General features: G+C 38.4%; 1 protein-coding gene across 1 annotated transcript in view; it reads left to right on the forward strand.

The window, feature by feature from the left end:
- DOK6 (docking protein 6) overlaps window positions 1-18461 on the forward strand; it is a gene marked incomplete at its 3' end in the record, with an annotated part of 266062 nt that overhangs the window by 115414 nt on the left and 132187 nt on the right. The window contains exon 3 of the mRNA XM_082015374.1: window positions 9749-9863. Within this exon, the coding sequence (XP_081871500.1) occupies window positions 9749-9863 (115 nt within the window). The remainder of the gene's footprint in view (window positions 1-9748; window positions 9864-18461) is intronic.

An 18461-nucleotide genomic window follows, 5' to 3' on the forward strand; every position in this document is an offset into this window, starting at 1 on the left:
GCTGTTCTTGTGCAGGATATACTGAAGTCAGGAGAACGAGTTTCATCTTAAATACTCTGAATGCCTAATCCCGTATGGGTTTGCCCAAACCCATAAAAGTCCAAATAGCCTTATAGATCTGTTAGCAACCCTTTCTTAGACTCACAGGTTAATTCAGATGTGAATGAACCTCAGGAGGTCTCTTGTCTTACTCCCGCTCACAGTAGAGCGAGATCTGAGGTCAGATGTGGTTGCTCAGGGCTTTGTCCGGTTGAGTCTTGAAAACTTCCAGGGACGGATATCGCAGAGCCTCTCTGAGCAACCTGTCCCACTGCTGGGCTGTCTTCATGGTGAAAGCATTGTTTCTCATATGCAGCCTGAATATCTCTTATCTCAGTTTATGCCCATTGTCCCTTTGCCTCCCACCAGGCAGAGCTGTGACGAGCCTGTCTCTGTCTCCTTGATAACCTCCCTGCAGGCAGTGGTGGGGGCTGTTGTTAGGTGCCCCCAAAGCCGTCCCTGCTGCAGGCTGGAGCATCCACCCTCCCTCAACTCTTCCCACAGGGTAGGTGGTCCAGCTCTGGCTGTCCTGGGGGCCCTCTGCTGAACTCGCTCTGGTTTAACAATTACATCGGAGTCCTGAAACTGGACACAGTATTGTAGATGTGACCTAATGAGTGCTGAGAAAAGAAGAAAGTCAATTCCCTTGATGTACTCGTGGTGCTTCTGTTAATGCAGCTGTTTCCCCAGTCCCAAAGGTCTTTATGCTTTTCAGGAAGCACACGGCCTTTTTTTAAGGGACAAAATCACTTCCAGCTGTGTTTGAAGCTGTAAAAAAACTTCTGCTCTGTGGCAATTGGATTTAACCATGCAAAAAGAGGCACCGCTAACTACGGATAGGATGGCTGAAAACTGAGCTGAAGGGAGATGTTTTTTTCTTTGAGATACTCCTCTCTGCAGTCCTTTCATCTGCAATGGGCCAGCACCTCCTTTTCTCCTTTTGCAGACTGGAAGCAGTATTCAGAGTAATGTTAGCATATTGGTGCCTCCTTTGCCTTTTTCTTGCTTTGATAGTTAACTCTTGCTTCTTCTATCGCTCTCTTATTGTTGTCATGTTGTTTCTGGTTTGAGGTAGTTCTCTACTGTCTAGGCATCACTCACTAGAGTCCCTGCTCCTTGCCACTGCATTGGCTTGTGCTCTGTTATATTACTGCTTGCATAGTATTACACTACAGTCGGTAGTATGTTGGCCATTATTAAGAAATAAGAGGATGAACAATTGCATTTTGTAGGTCTCTCTTCTGCTTCTATTTTTGCTAGATAGAAATCAAATGACAGGAAGGTAGTGTGCAATGCAGAACAGGAATCCATTTATGAAAAGTCAGACCCTTTCCTCTAAGCAAGAAATTTCCAGGACTCCACATAGTGGAAATAAAATTCAATAGATGGATTTGCAGAATCATTTCCCTCCCAATTTCATATGGGGGGTACACATTTGAGATTTTATGCATGATTTATGTGTTTTTCATCTTTTCTGGGCCTCCTTTCCTATTTACTGTGGAATTATGTTTTTTGTAGTGATGTAGTTGTAATACGTGATTCAGAGGTAATATTTCTATAATTGTAGAAGAGTTATTTGGTCTACATTTAAAAATGTACAATTTGATCATCAGAGCCCTGGATGTGTCTTATACATATAGTCTTTACACGTCCATGTAATACAAAAGTGGATAGTGCAGTTCCTAGATGTTCAGCTCCCTGACTAGAAAAGATTTTTAGTAGAATAAGCAAACAAATAAATGTCCAGTGTACATCAGTAATGAAGTATGATGGATTCAAGAGAAAGTGTATTGAATTGTTCCTAAAATCTTTCCTCTTTGAATTAACTAATTGTAGTTCCAAATAAAGTAATCAGAAAAATGTCAAATTATGTTGACCATTAAGAAACAACAAATCCCAGTTAATCTGAGCTTTCATTTAGATTGTTTATTTTGTAATTTAATAGCCTTTCACATCTAAGAATATAAGTAAGATGCCAAAAAGAAAAGAAAAACAAAACCCCACAAAGTCCCCAAACATTTTAAAGGGTAAGTATCCTATTTAAGTTGCATTGACAGTGGCTGTTTTATCATATAAAATATTTTACTAACAAAATGGAAGTGTGCTCTTGTAATTATTTCCTGTCATTTACTTGGGTAACAAGTGCACTTTCAAAAAGAAGACTATAGGTTGCTATAACGTGGGTCATAGACTCCCAGACAGAAATAATGTGGCTGTTTTTCCCATGTAAAAATAAGCTCTTAACATGGATGAATTCTTATAGCCAGCGCTTAGACTGGGAGAGTTCTGAAATGTCATGTCAAGACAGGTAAGGGCTAGGGAGAAGTGGGGTTAGACTTCTGAAATCTCTCGGGATGTTTTCAGTTCTTTTCCAAGTCTGTTGGCACAGAAATGCATGCAAACTAATACAGTGCAATCCTTTAGTTTTTCTTGTAACTCAGTCCCCTGGCATCAGGCAATGCTTGGGCATTCTGACAGGTAGTAGAGAATGGAAGTAATTTGGTATTAGCATCAAATTTGGGATCTCCATGTAGAAAGGTGACTTCAAGTTTCTGTGAACCTCTCAGGGTACAAATGATTATCATAAGACAGAGGATAGGGAAAATTCTTCAAGGAAACAAAGATTTTTATTTTTTTTTCCCTAAGTGAGGGCATAAACTCTATTCCTCTGAGCCTCTTATCTTTGTGACCATATAACTTGAGATTTGTTAGCTGTTGATTTCTTCAGAGGAGTCTTTTCTAACTTTTCCTCTTGCTCTTAAGGTTGATGCTTTGTTCTATACTTTAATTATATACTTTGTTCCTTTACTTATTTTCTTTTGAAAAAGAATGACAGATTTTTTTTAATACAGTCAAAATACAGAGCAGCAAACAGCATTCTTTTGCCTTTTTTCTTTTTTTTTCTTTTTATTTTAATGATTGATCCACCCAGATGTGGCTAGACATCATTTACAAGGTATTGAAGATTACTGATTTGATTATTCTATATATAACATTTATTTAAAGGAAGCAAGTAGAAGCTCTGCAAGTGGTGCCTTTTTTAGATGAGATGCTATACCAACACAAAACATCTGTAAGCTTTGGGCCCATCTGCAGACTGAGATAAAGAAAAACAAAGAGGATGAGAAATGAAGCAATCTTTGAATGATTCTTAAGTGCTCTAGATATATGAGCAATGGTGGCAGAAAACTAACTATAGGATCTTTTGCATTCTTGTTCAGTGCTTAATGGTCCTCTGTAAAGAAGTTTTGCATTTTGGTGAGCAATCTGAGACTCACCCCAAAAAATTGTGTGCAGATCAAGTGCATTTCATTTCCTGAGGCTATACTGATGATAGCAGTGCTCATATGGAATCTTTGAGGTGATCCAAATTCCTGACTGTGAGAGGAAACAGTTACAGAAATCAACACTGATGGGTAGCCTTGAGACCCTGGTGCAAGCCTAGCCTAGCTTAGTTTTGCAGGAGTGAGATGCTGCCTGTACCAGTCCTAGAAATTCTCCTACCTTGTAGCCCTTCAGTGTTATGTCCTCTCATCAAATATTAACCAGAAGTAAAGGAGTTGGATGTCTCTGATATACCTGTGTCAAAAAAAAAAAAAAAAAACAAGAAAGAAAGAAGCTTTTATATATGAAAAAAAGTGGAATTAAAAGTTTGTTACGTATAAATTAAGTAACTATTCCACATCTTTTCTTCAACCAGTGTTAATTGTCATTCTAGAAACATGAAAAATGGTTTCAGAGACTGATACAGGAAAAGATCAAGAAACCAAGCAGAAAAAAAAAAGCAAGGAAATGTATGTGTGGGCTGCTGAGTGATGGACATATGAGCAGGAATTATTGATGACAAGTAGGAGAACGGAGAAATGGGCCAGGTGCTAAGAGTCCCTAACATGTACCACACCGAGCACCATATGGAGTACTGCACTAAATGGTAGCACCAATATCTAGTAAAGAAAAAAAGTCTGAGGTAACATAATAACATTAGTTTAAAGTTGCAAACTACTACCACTGAACAGGTAATATTAGGGATTTTATTTATTGCTGAAGTTCATTTCTTAGAGGGATACAAATGGGGAGAAATAGGAAAACTGATTTTCAAAGTTTTTGTTTGCTTGGGTTGTTTTTAATATTACCAAAGTTTTAGGCAAAGTATAATCCCACAGTGGGGATATTTCCATCTTTTTTTGTGGCAAGTCTAGGTAACTCTTACATGTGTAATAGCACATTACATTTTCCATTTATTCTTTTCTTCTTACTGGTACAATGTTACCAATGGTCTAGGTAGTTCCAGAATACTATTCTGTTGTGAAGAACAGTAATGTTTTCAATGAACTAGACTATTTTGTTGACGAGTCTGTTATGATACCACAGGGAGCAAATTCTGGTATAACATTCTTTACTTAAAAAATAGATTTGCCTAATGCCCTACATATTAAAAAGGGGGCTTTTTCTTTTTCATAAATCTTCAGTTTGATTAGTCTTCTAAAAGCTTCTTAAAGTTTGCAAAGAGATGGTTTAAATAATTTTAAAATGTTATTACTTTTTAAAGGTTTTTTTTGGTCTTTTCAGTAGTTTTAATACTTTTTTCCCCTTTACAAAAGTTTGTTTGTTTCTTTCTTTATTTAGAAGAGTAGTTAAAAATTTAAACCATACTTTAAAAATCACTGAGATAAAGCAGTCTGCTTGCCAAGGCAAACTTAATTTTTCCTTCATACAAAATAATATAAACTCTCAGGTGTTTATTTTTTAATTGCAAATGTTCAGTGAGTAGAGAAATGACTCATGCTTCATTGGCATTAAACCCAAAATTCGGTATTTTATTAAGTTCAGTTCTCTCCAGCAGTGCGAGGATAGATTTCACAGTATTATTACTCTTGCCTCTTACCTTTCTGCTCTGATTGTGGAGGGAAACATACAGTACAATTTCAATAGGTGAACATGGAAGAAAAAATTCATATCTCTCTTTGAAATTCAAAAGTACATATGCAATACAAATACTGAGGGGCTTATTTGATAATACAGCCTCTGTCAGCATCTACTCAGGTTTCTGAGATGTTGACTGGTGGTTGTTGTTTTTCTGTCAACCTGTTGACTTGTCCAACAGATAAAACTGGAACTGCTTCTTCAACTCGTATATGGTTGGATGTACATGACCCAGCAATATGTTCTTGCCATAAAGAAAGCTAATGGTATCCTGGGCTGCATTAGGACGAGCATTGCCAACAGGTTGAGGGAGGTGATCCTTCCCCTGTACTCAGCACTGGTGAGGCCACACCTGGAGTGCTGTGTCCAGTTCTGGGTTCTCAGTACAGGAGAGACATGGACATACTGCAGAGAGTTTAGTGAAGGGTCACAAAGATAATGAGGGGACTAGAGGATCTCTCCTGTAAGGAAAGGCTGAGACGGCTGTGACTGTTTAGCCTGGAGATGGGAAGGGTCATTCATTATATACTCCTCAGTGGGTGTATTCTCTACACCTGAAGGGTTTTGAGAAGACAGAGACAGGCTTTTTTCAGTGGTGCCCAGTGACAGGACCAGAGGCAACGGGCAAACACTGAAACACAGGAGGATCCATCTGGACATCAGGAAACACTTTTTCAGTGTGAAAGTGACTGAGCATTGGCACGGATTGCCCAGAGAGACTGTTGAGTCACCCATCTTGGAGATATTCAAAAGCCGTCTGGACATGGTCCCAGGCAACCAGTTCTAGGTGACCCTACTTGAGCCAGGGGGGTTGGACCAGATGACCTCCAGAGATCCCTTCCAAACTCAACCATTCTGTGATGCTGTGAAATTTGCTGCTTTCTCAGATACAGTGATGGGACTAAGTGCTAAACCTCAGTTACTTTTTTTTCTCTTTTCTTTTTTCTGTTAGCTTACCCAGCAAAATTAGTTATTTTTTCCTAACTAACATCTGTATAAATTCCCTTTATCCTCAGAATATTATGACTAAAACAGTATTATTTCCAGGAAAACCTTCAGTTCTTGTAAAACAAAACATTTCAAGGGGAAAGATATGTTTGTGGGGTTTTTTTTAATTATCTTTTTTTTTTTTTTAACTGGCAGAAATATTTTGGCCACCCATGTTAAACCATGAAAGCATTTGACAAGAAAAGAGATATCTCACAATATCTTATGACAGTTTGAAATATGTCCATTATTGTAGAAGGATATACACAAGGAATGTGACTTCTGTGTGAAAATATAAATGACTCAAAAAACCTTGCTTTAAAAAAAGAAAGTAAAAGTCAGGGAGTTTGAAAGAGGCAATTCATGTAACCCTTTGCCAGTCAAATTGGAGTTCTAAGAAGTTCTGTGCTGTCTTGGTAGCCAGTGTCATTCCAGAGACAAAGTAAACTTGAAATGTTTTTTAAAAAAAGCACCTTTTCCCCTGTGTGGAGACTTTTTCTTCACTTGCATTGCATTTTGTTCAACCAAATCTCTTGTATGTGTACCAAAAAGCAGCACATCAGAATTTGGTGGTGTTTTCATTGTCTCTTTCAGACATTAAATTCCCACAAGCAAATAAAATAAAATTCTATTGTTTGTTCATTTTGTGCTGACAATATTACTAAGTGTGTGAATGATCTTGCATTAAAAAATGATCTGCCAATATATTAAACAAAACAGGCTTACTGTACTGATCAACTAGAGAACCCATAAAATCTTCTTTGTAGATAGCTAGGTATGCACCCACAGTTTTCTGTAGTTATGTTTCAAACAAAAAACTACTGTGAAAGTTATATCCTGGCTTTGATGCCAGGGATGTAGGTTTTTTGGATCTATTATCAAACTTATCAGCACTGTAGGATCTTTCAGTAATCTATAACACTCAAATGTTACACAAGAGAATAGATCTCTACTGTCTGAGAGACTGGAATAAGGCTTAATATACCCTGTTGTCACTATTCAAAGCACTTCTATTTCCTTTCCTGCTATTCCAGAAAGAGAAATTTCCCGTTTTTAACATAACAAGATTTAAGAATTTTTTTCTGCATGTTGTGCACAGTCACACATGCACACACACATAAAAATATCAGTTTCTGTTTCATTTGCTTGTGTTAGAAACACTGGGGTTTTTCTTCCTGTTATTGTTTTCCCTTTCATATTGCATTGGCAGTCATCTTTTTGAACCTTTGGAAGGAAAGCTATGTGCACCTTTAAATTATTTTTAAAATATAAATTCTCTTAAGAACAACCTGGTCGTCTTCGTTTCCCAAATATTCTTAATTTTTTTGCTCTTATATCCTCTTCTTATTTAGCAAGACAAGTGGATCCACATCTTCCCTATCTCCTACTTTGGACCCTTCTGGGTCTTCATAATTCAGTAATGACTTCTGGATTTGGTATTGTTCCTTCAGCTTTTGAATTCTAGAGTCTGCGCTCTCTGCCTACTAATGCTTTCTTTTACCTTTTACAGTATTTCCTTGAGATTAGCGCTTTGGGTAAGCCATAGAAGCCCTCTCACATACTAGATCATTTCATGCATGGATCAAGGAAAATTAACAGAGATTTTAGTCATTCCATTAATGGGGCACTGGTATCTGTGATGTTCAGCCCTTCTTTTTTCCCCCAGGCAAAAACTAGAGAAATAAATGGATTCTTGCAAAGCTCTGGAAATCACAGAATCATAGAGTAGTTTGGGTTGGAAGGGACCTTGTAAGAGATTAGGAATGAAATGGCAAGGAAAATGTTGCACCATTGTCCAAAAAAAGGCCAAAAGATCAACCTGGGGAACTACAGGTCTGGCAGGCTCGCTTCAGCCCATGGGAAGAACCGTGGAGTGAGTCCTCTTAAAACATATTTTTGGGCATGTGAAGGAAAAGAGTAATTGGGGAGAGCCAGTATGGATTTACCAAGGGGAAATCGTGCCTGACCAATCTGATAGCTGTCTATGATTTGGGATGAGGAGAGAGCAGTGGATGTCATTGGGTACTTAACTTTAGCAAGACTTTTGACATTGTCTCCCACAATATTCTTATATCCAAGCTGGGATGGTATCATCTGTGTGGGAGGATTTCTAGATGATGAAAAGCTAGTCAGCTAGTTAGACCCAGAAAGTCATGGTTAATGGGTGATACTCTGCCTGGAGGTCAGTAGTAAGTGTGGAACTGCTGGGATCTGTCCTGGGACCTGGAAGAGTTAACAGAGCATGCACTCACCAACTATGCAGATAATGAATTGGGAAGGATCAGTCAACAGGTTGTCGGTAGTCAGGCTACCTTCCAGAGACCTGAACGGGCTAGAGGAATGGGCTAACAAGGACCTTGTGAAACTGAATAAGGGCAAGTGCCAGGCACTGACCCTGGGACAGAGGAGCCCCTGTGATGGCACAGGCTTGGGATAGACAGACTGGGAGCAGCACTGTGGGAGGGGTCCTGGGGCTTGGTACCTCAGCCAGCAAAGATGGCCAACAGCTACATGGGCTGTATGAACAGGACCATTGCCAGTCAGTACAGGGAGTGATTATCCCCCTCTGTCCAGCACTCATTAGACCATATCTAGAGTACTGCATCCAGTTAAAGCAAAGATATTGACAAACTGGAGTGAGTTTTGCTGAAGGCTGTCAAGGTAAACCCCAGAGCAGTCTTCAGTTCTGGTCTCAGCTTTATCAGCATTTACACATTCCATTACATGCTTTGTCTCAGTTTCTTTCCCTGGCTTCTTGATGGTTCTCACTGCTCATCTGCTCTCAATCTTTTTTGCAATGTCTCTTCCCCCACGTGTTCCATTGTTTTACTGCACCATATAAAACCTACGTCTCTTAAAAAACATTCTTTCCAGCATAAGAAAAGGCATGCTAGAGCTGTACACAGGGAGCATAAGAATTACAAAACATAACAAAAAAACCCACCCACATTCAGTCTATTTTTTCCCTAGTCATAGATGGCCAAACTCATATGGGTGACATTTTTAAGAAATTAATTCTGCCTGAGGCAGATGTTCTGCCCCGAAAAGCTAACTATAAACAGATGAAGTTTACCCAGAGTTCCAAGAAACTGAGAAAAGATTTTATAATGCAAAGTGTTAAGGAGTTTAATATAGACTGTGCTAGCAGCTCTGGTTGTAATAACATATTTTTCTTCCATTGTGTTAATTGTAGTTATCTACTTGCCTCAAATCAAAATGGAAATAAATTTATTTGTTTATGCTGTAGATTTGCTACAAGACTATTTTTTTGTTGACAATTGTGAGTTCTTATGAGGATGACAATTACACTTTAAAGACAGATGAGGTTCTATCCTTACAAATGTAGTGATATTAATTGTCATGATAATTGAGTTACTTCCCTTAACTAATAAACCACTCCTGTTCCTACTTTAGGTTAGGTATTTGATGCAGATTCTGAAACTGATCAAAGTTGTATGAATATAGAAATGGAAAACTGTATTACAGAATAATCACAACACTATCTTGATGTCATTTTAATAGCTGTGTTTCCAAGTAGAACTTTATTAGAGGAGTAGACCATTCACTGTTTTATACGTTACATTTTATAGAAAGTTTTGCAGCTTTAGACTCTACCTATTTATGTGGGTTTGTAAATTAAAAAAATTATGAATGTAAATAGCCTGAGGGGGGAAAAACAGATTCTAGTAAAAATTGAGTAATTATGGTTAATATTTTTATTTATTTATTTTTATATTGTACTATTTATACAATATACACTATATATTGTACTGCCTAAAATACTTTTCTTCATTTTAAGGTAACTGAGCTGCACAATATCAAAAACATAACTAGATTGCCTCGAGAGACAAAGAAGCATGCAGTGGCAATTATCTTTCATGATGAGACGTCAAAGACTTTTGCGTGTGAGTCAGGTAAGCAATTGGTACTGCATGCCTATCTTGAAAAAATCAAGTTACACATCAAAGTCTTGGTCAGATGAATTAACTTAAAATACCAGATAGAAATCCTTAGATTAAAGGAATTTCTTGTAAACAAGAATTTTGGAGTTTGGGGTTTAGTTTTTTGGGGTTTTGGTAAGGTTTCTTTTAATATACTTTGAGAGGTGTTGGGGGTGTTACTTTCTTCCATTACTTATCTTTGATTGCACACAGATGGTCTAAAGACTGGAGATTTTCAGCTAACTTGTAAAAATGAGTAAAAAATGCCTATGGGATGTTATTAAAGCCAAGATGTGAAACATTGGCTTTTTTTCTAAGTTTTGCTATAGGCACTTACTAAACTAATAATTATCATGCCATTGCAAATAAGAAATAAATACCAGCTAAAACCTCAGGATATTATAGTACCGGATGTCAAGCAGTCTGCAGTTTGAACAGCTACATGGTATAATGAATGAGTTAAGTTGAGGACAGACTTGGGAATCATGGTACATAATGACAGGTAGTTACTTGTGAGATACTGAACACTGCACTATTAAAGTGCACTGTTTTCTTGTTTGAAAATGCAATTGTACATGTCTGTGTCCTACTGTATATTTTACCTCAAAAAAATGTTTTTCAAAATAATGAGAAATTTTTTAATGATAAAGTTTCTGTTTGCTTAGTGACATATTTGAAGCTGTGTATTATAAAATTGTATCTTAATATTATCATATAAACATTGCATGGTGTACAATCTAGGTTAAATACAGTGAAAGAAAATTGGAGAAACATGTGGAGGAGGTAGGTTAAAAGTGTGTAAGGTCATGAATTATGTGGATTCTAGATCAAGTATTGCAGGCATGATATCTACATCCCACCACGAAAGATGAATTGACAGTTTTGTTTGTTTATTAATTTAAAATTAACAACAGACACATAGAATATTTGTAGCTTTCTATGATCAGTTTAGCAGATTATTAGATAAGTCGTTTGCATTAAAGACTTTAATTTCTAATGTGTAGCGTTAATAAATCTATAATATGATTAATAATCAAATAAAAACATTTTAATTATATTTCAACAGCACTGAAATTAGTTCTATGCTAACTTTTCCATTTGCGTACACATGCATTCCCCTTGATCTCTAATGAAAAGATCTTCATTCCCTAGAATAACTATGATGCAGGTATGTTAGAAAAGAGTGCTAACAAATGATAACTTCAGGATTCTTTCACAAAAGACTATAGGTCAGACAGCCTCACCTAAGTCCCTGAGAATGTTGTTAGAGCAAATTATGTGTAAACACATGAAGGACAACAAGGTGAATGGGAGTAGCTAGAACACTTTCCATATGGAAATCATGCTGTCTATGATGAGGTGTCTGGCATTGTGGACAAGGGAAAGACAGTGGCTCTTATATACGTTGATTTTAATGGTCTTTGACAGCCTCCCATACCCTCTTCCATAGCCCCCAAATTGGTGGGACATGGAGTGCATAATGGCACTATAAAGTGGATAGAAAATAGGCTGGAATTAAAAAGTTGTGATTTATGGTGCAAAACCAGTCTTGTGGCCAGTAGGTAGCGGTCCCTCAGAGATCAGTGCTGGGACTGTTCAAAGTCTTCATTGACAACCTGCATGATGAGATGGAGAGTACTCTCAGCAAGTTTGCAGGTGACATCAGATTGGGGCGACCCAAATTGGGAAGGTAGGGCTGCTGTCAGACAAACCTGGAGAAATGGGCTAGCAGAAACCTTATGAAGTTCAGCAAGAGTAAATGAAAGGTCTTGCCCTGGGTTGGAGTAATTCCAGGCAACAAGGCAGGCTGGGGGCCAACTGTCTGGGAAGCAGGTCTGCAAAAAAAGCTCTGGGGTCTTAGCGGACAGCAAACTGCACATCTCCTGGACTTCATTAGTAAGACTATTGACAGCACATACAGGGAAGTGATCCTTCCCTTCCATTCAGCAGTTATAAGACTGCATCTGGAGTACTGTGTCCAGTTTTGTGCTGTTAGCATGAGAACATTGACATACAGTAGCAAACCCAGTGGAGGACCACCAAAGGCCAGGGTCATGAGCACATGACATATGAAAAGAGATTGAGAGCTGGGCCTGTTCATCTTGGAGAAGAAACAACTTCAGAGGATCTTTATTGCTCCCTACAATTACCTGCTCTGAGAATACTGAGAAGATGGAGCTGTCGGACTGTTTCCTGTTTCTGAAAGACTACAAATCTTAGCTGGAGTTATAGCGGAGTTGCAATCAGTTTGCCTTTCTCCATGCCTTCAGTCTATCTAAACAGTATAAAATGCATCATCTCCATCAGATGAGAGAGTTATACTGCTTTGTTTCATTAAAATCTGACTCTCATGAACTCCAAATCTTTTGTGTGTCCTGAACTAGGAAGATATAGTCTAAAAAAATTTTTCTCGCAGCTCGTTTCCACAACTGAGTTCTGTCTTCCTACAAGGAACTATTACCTTTTTTACTGCTGCTGAAATGTGGCAAGTACTTTGCTTTCCTTTTTGAAGTTTAGCAAAGATTAAGGAATATTTAGAGAGCTGCTTACTATTTAAAATGTTTTCTTCTTCCTCTCAGATCTCTCAAAAATGTATAATGGCAGTGGTTTCTATGGGACAATGCCTAGACTTTTAACAGTCTCATGGTGTATAGTGGTATACACACATGGGGTTTATTTTGGCAAATCAGGGTGCTTCTTTTGTTAACTCAATAACACCTTTACTCTGCTAATAACTCTCCCATGGCTTCAGTGGGAAAGAACCACTCAAGTGGTTTAGACTTAGTCAAAAATCTTATTCTAGAATCACAGCTGCTTGACCGCCTTGAATTATTTAGAATCGTGGAATCGTAGAATGGTTTGGAAGGGACCTTTAAAGGTCATCTAGTCCAACCCCCCTGCAATGACCAGGGACATCTTCAACTAGATCAGGTTGCTCAGAGCCCTGGCCAATCCAACCTTGAATATTTCCAGGGATGGGGCATCTACCACCTCTCTGGGCAACCTGTGCCAGTGTTTCACCTTCCTCATTGTAAAAAATTTCTTTCTTCTGCCTAGTCTAAATTTACCCTCTTTTAGTTTAAAACAGTTAGCCCTTGTCCTATCACAACAAGCCCTGCTAAAAAGTTTTTCTTATAAGCCCCCTTTAGGTACTGAGTATTTAACTATTTGGGAGCCAAAAATTTCATGATATGAACATTTTTTCCAGCATGGAGTCTCAGAATATGCAGAAGCAGATACTTTGTTTCCTATCATCTTGACCTTGAGGGACAGTAATGCTGGACCCATTGCAGAAGGTCTGCTGAGCATAAAGTCAATAATTTCTTGGAAAGGAGGAGGAAGTAATGCTCTAAGTTGAGTTGGTTTTATACGGGAACTGAACAATGTGAGGTAGGGTTTTTGTCGGAGTTGTACCAGGAAGTGTTTTAAAATAACTGTATCATTTTTTTTTTTGATAGTATAAGCTGATGTCTTTTTCTCTATGCAGTATAAAAGTCCATCTGATGAAAGGTAGCACATTTTTCTGGTACTTAGCTTTCTTAATTATGGATTTAAGCACAGTAAAATGCTATTCTGTTTTAAAATAGTTCTCTAAACGTATAGAACACTTCAGTCCTCCCCAGAGAGCCTGAGCGCTGTGATACCAGCCCACTGGGTTCGCTGGCTGGGAGCCTATGGTTGTTTCCTAAGCTCCTGTGACTTCTAGGCCCTCAGCTTGCTTGTTGTCTTCAAGGCAGCTACTGGCAAGTCTGAGCTCTGGATGGGCCGTAGCCCCCATATTTCCATTAGGACTTCAGGAAATTAGTCATTTGAGGAGCATCTAATTTTTGTTAATTTCCATTTGGTAATGAAAACATTCTGTAGAAAAACAAACAAAAATCCTCCATATGCTTTTGTTATCCTCTAGCTGTTCCCATTACTACCACCAGAGCTTCTACAGCAGCTGTAGAAATCTGTTCAGCCTCCCTGAAAATCATGTGAAAGTTGTTGCTATTAAGGGAATTTAACAATTTTTTTATCAAGAATCATGAAAGTCCGAGTTGCTTTAGAAACTGAGAAATGCAAAACTCTCAGGTTACTAACACATTGAGACTTGAGATAAAATTAAATGTTGCCAACTGTATAAGCAGGTTAAGTGGAAGGACAGAATACTGTGAAGAAAAATGAAGCAATTTGGGGAAATTGAGCATATTTACTCCAGGATAATAAAGGTTAAAAGGATATTACTGTTATCTTTTAAATACATCAAGGAGAAAAAAAGGAAAGTTTTTAAGATACAAAGTGACCTTTTCACAAGAACAAATACTGAATATATGCCCAGTATCAGTCTGTGTTGTTATAGCCATTCAAATAGCAGGAGCAACATAAACTGAAAATTTAGAGGGAAATATCTAGGAGTTAAAGCAGTGCGGTTCCACACAGCCTCACAAAAACCCTTCCCCATTCCCACACGTTTTTTTTCTGCACTTCACAGTGTATTATCAAGGAAATGGAGACATTCTTTTAACTCTGGATGCTAGCTACTGGGCTTGTGGTGCTGTCTTTCCCTAACACCTTAAAAAAAAAGATGTTGGGATGGGTTTTGTTTATTTGTCTTGTTGTTGACGGTGGGGTTTTTTTCAGGTAAGTGTGCTGTTAGTTTCTGTGTAGATATAGCTATGCTCAGACACATGTCTCTATTGAGAAGCTCTTCTTCCTGCAAGCCTAATGTCTGTAATGTGGCAGTAACCCCAGTCTCCGCACTGGGACAGGTGTTTTGAAATTCCCTGTAAACTCTCTCTAAAGTTGTAGGTATGATGCAGTGAGCGATGGTGGCTATGCAGGACCAGCAAGAAAATGAAACTGGCGGACACGAGTACTGTTTAAAGCTGGAAATTTATGGTGCTATTATGGAAGTTGCTAGTGTGATGAGGATTGTGCCTGATTAATAGCTAGCTTTCAAGGAATGAAGTTTCTGTGTTGCACTAGGTCAGTGACAGATCATATGGGAGCATGATTCTTCCTTTAGTGACACCAGCAAAAGATTAAGTGATACAAGTCCCTGGTTCTTGTAGGCTCAGTGGACTCACCAGCACAGGTTTGTGTAAAATCCATTTTGATTTCTAAATGATAGAATGTGAGGAAAATTGATGAACTTGTAAACCCATTGATAAAATCAACTTGAGGGGTTACCAATAATATTCATTCAGAGACAAGAGAGACAAAATAAATTGGGGCTGAGATGTTATTTCAGTGATTTGAGTATAGAATGAGATGTAACATGAGAAAAAGAAAAGGGTCAAAATCACAGAGAAATCTTAAAAGTGCAACTGTGAAACAAATGCAGACATCCCCAAAGATACTGATATTTGGCTTTTGTTCAGTACAATGCCCAATTCTGTATAGAAGTAGATTAATTGAAGGGGTTTATTTCTTTCCAGGCATGCGTGAACTGCAGTTCTAGAGTCATTGCAATCAAGAAACATCTTTGTTATTTTTAAGAGGTTATACTTTGCCATTCCCTTAAAACTTCCACTATTCAAGTCCTGAGGAAAATAGAATAGGGGTATTGCAAAAAGTCAATCACCTACCCTATTTGAAATTTCTGTTTTAGGGCTTCATCCATCATTACACTATATTGATATTGTTTAAATGATATTAATATTCTTGCTTTTTTTTTGGCTCAATGCACCATTTTAATTTCTTTAATGTCTTGCTGCTGTGGTGGTCACCTTGATAAAACTTTCATGCATATATAACAGTCTTTCTTCTATATCCTTATGCTTTCAACTTTTTCTGAGTACAGTCAAACTGTGATAAGTAAGTCTTCTTATAACTCTGCAAAAATAGTTCTACTTTGTTGAAAATGAATGACTGTTGGTGTCAAGTAGCAATGTGTTCAGCAACATGTTTTTTTTAGTTCTATACATATTTTTCCTTTTAAAACTGTTTCCACCATTTGTGGGTGTCGCTTTCTTTTCTTTTAAAAAAAATTATATCTATTACATTTTAAATAAAACTACTGCTATCATTTAAAAAGGCACAAATTCAGTTCATTTTTGTACTGAAGAACTTTTGGGCTATTGCCAAATTACTACTGATTATGAGCTCAGCTTTTTCTCCTTGATAGTTTTAACAAGCAAAAATATTCTGTCCTTGGAGTTTGACAGATGTCAGTGGAATATTATTATAATATATGTAATTCATATCACTATATCCTTTGACAGCTAAGAAGCCTGGGGGTTTTGGATTAAAACTATAGAGAAACATCGAGGCTTTGAGATGAAGCATCAGTGATCATACCTGCTGTTATTACTAACCATACAAACGGCTCCATAAGCTTTAAAAACGACCAGACTGAAGTTCCCATTTTCACTGTGAGTTTTGTGAGTCTGAAGATCCAGGGTCACGGAGGTGGTGGAAGTGAAGAACAGCTTCCCACATACAGTTTTGGTACGGGAAAGAGCAATACAAAGTTCACCTTTTGCGTGCAGAAAAATAATCCTATATAGTTGAAAATACTCTGAAAGATGGCATATTTCTCTGCTAAGGTGGCAGGGATTGTTATATGAAAATTCATGACGCTGCCTTTTCTACTTTCTGTCTGTGATTTTTTTTTTTAATATATATATACTGAAGGGACCTTACTTACTTCTCTGTAAAGCATATAGTTCATTGGAGGTCAGGTGCATGTTCTCACTTCCACACGTGCCATAATATTTTGAGATCCAAAAAAAAGGGTGAAAAGGCAGGCATTGCATGAAGTTAAATATGTTGCTCTGGATTCTTACATTCTCCATTTTTGATCATAATATTTGAAAAAATATACATCTTCAGGGCAAAGTTCAGTCTCAGTCATGGTTATAATGCTGTATTCTAAGGTTAATATTTAGAATGTATATTCTTTTGTTCTGTACAAATACTTCCCTTTAGGTTAATAGTGACTTTTATTTACTTTTTTTTTTCATGTTTGCCTAAAAATACTCATCTTTATTCTGACTTTAACATTTATAAATTAGAAATATTTGGATTTTTGCTGTCATTTCTTATAGTTGGCTGTCTTTCTCATGGTTCTCATTTTTCTGTGGTTGTATGTCTGAACTACAGTGTTATAATTTTCTGACACACATTGTTAATATGTATAACTAGCAAATGGATGGAATGAAAAAAATATTACTCCATCTTCAGGATATGGCCGTTGATGGAACAGTTGCTGCACTATTACATTCCATCCATTTCAGCCATTTTTAGATTATTAATTACATGCAAACTTAGTTCTAAAATTAATTAGCATTTAAAAGAAAATATTTTGGGAACACAAACTCATATGGGGTTTTTTTCGTAGAATTGACAGCTGCTAAATTTGAAAACAGTAGACATACAAAATGGTCATGATCATAGAATCATAAAATAGGTTGGGTGGGAAGGGACCTTTTAAGGTCCCTGCAATGAGCAGAGACATGTTCAACTAGAACAGGTTGCTCAGAGCCCTGTTAAACCTGACCTGGAATGTTTCCGGGGGTGGGGCATCTACCACCTCTCTGGGCAACCTGTTACGGTGTTTCACCATGCTCATTGTGAATAATTTCTCCCTTATATCTAGTCTGAATCTACCCTCTTTTAGTTTAAAAACATTACCCCTTGTCCTGTCGCTAAAGGCCCTGCTAAAAAGTCTGTCCCCATCTTTCTTAGAAGCCTTCTTTAAGTACTGGAAGGCTACAAAAGGGTCTCGCTGGAGCCTTTTCTTCTCCAGGCTCAACAACCCCAACTCTCTCAGCCTATCCCCATAGAAGAGGTGCTAAATCCTCTGATCATTTTTGTGGCCCTCCTTAGGACCCGCTCCAACAGGTCCATGTCTTTCCCATGCTGAGGGCTCCACAGCTGGATGCAGGACTCCAGGTGGGGACTCTGGAGCAGAGTAGAGGGACAGAATCACCTCCCTTGGCCTGCTGGCCATGCTGCTTTGGATGGAGCCCAGGAGACAGCTGGCCTTGTGGGCTGTGAGTGCACATTGCTGGCTCATGCCAAGGTTTTCATCCACCAGTACCCTCAAGTCCTTCTTGGCAGGGCTGCTCTCAATCACTTAATCTCCCAGCCTGTATTGATACCCAGCGTTGCCCTGACCCAGGTGCAGGGCCCTGCACTTGGCTTTGTTGAACCTCATGAGGTTCACACGGGCCCGTTCCTCAAGCTTGTCCAGGTCCCTCTGGATGGCATCTCGTCCTTCAGGAGTGTCAGCCACACCACTCAACTTGGTGTCATCTGCAAACTTGCTGAGAGTGCACTCGATCCCATTGTGCATGTCATTGATGAAGGTATTAAAGGGTACCGGTCCCAATACAGATGCCTGAGGGATGCCACTCGTCACTGATCCCTATCTGGACATTGAGATGTTGACCACCACCCTCTGGATGTGACCATCTAACCAATTCCTCATCCACTAAACAGTCCACCCATCAAATTCATCTCTTTCCAAGGTAGAGAGAAGAATGTTGTGGGGGACCACGTCAAAGGCCTTACAGACATCCAGATAGATGACATCGGTAGCTCTTCCCTTGTCCACTGTAGCTACTCCATCATAGAAGGCCGCTA

This window comes from Phaethon aethereus (genome assembly GCF_964289735.1).
Source record: "Phaethon aethereus genome assembly, chromosome: 2".
NCBI classification, from domain to species: Eukaryota; Metazoa; Chordata; class Aves; order Phaethontiformes; family Phaethontidae; genus Phaethon; species Phaethon aethereus.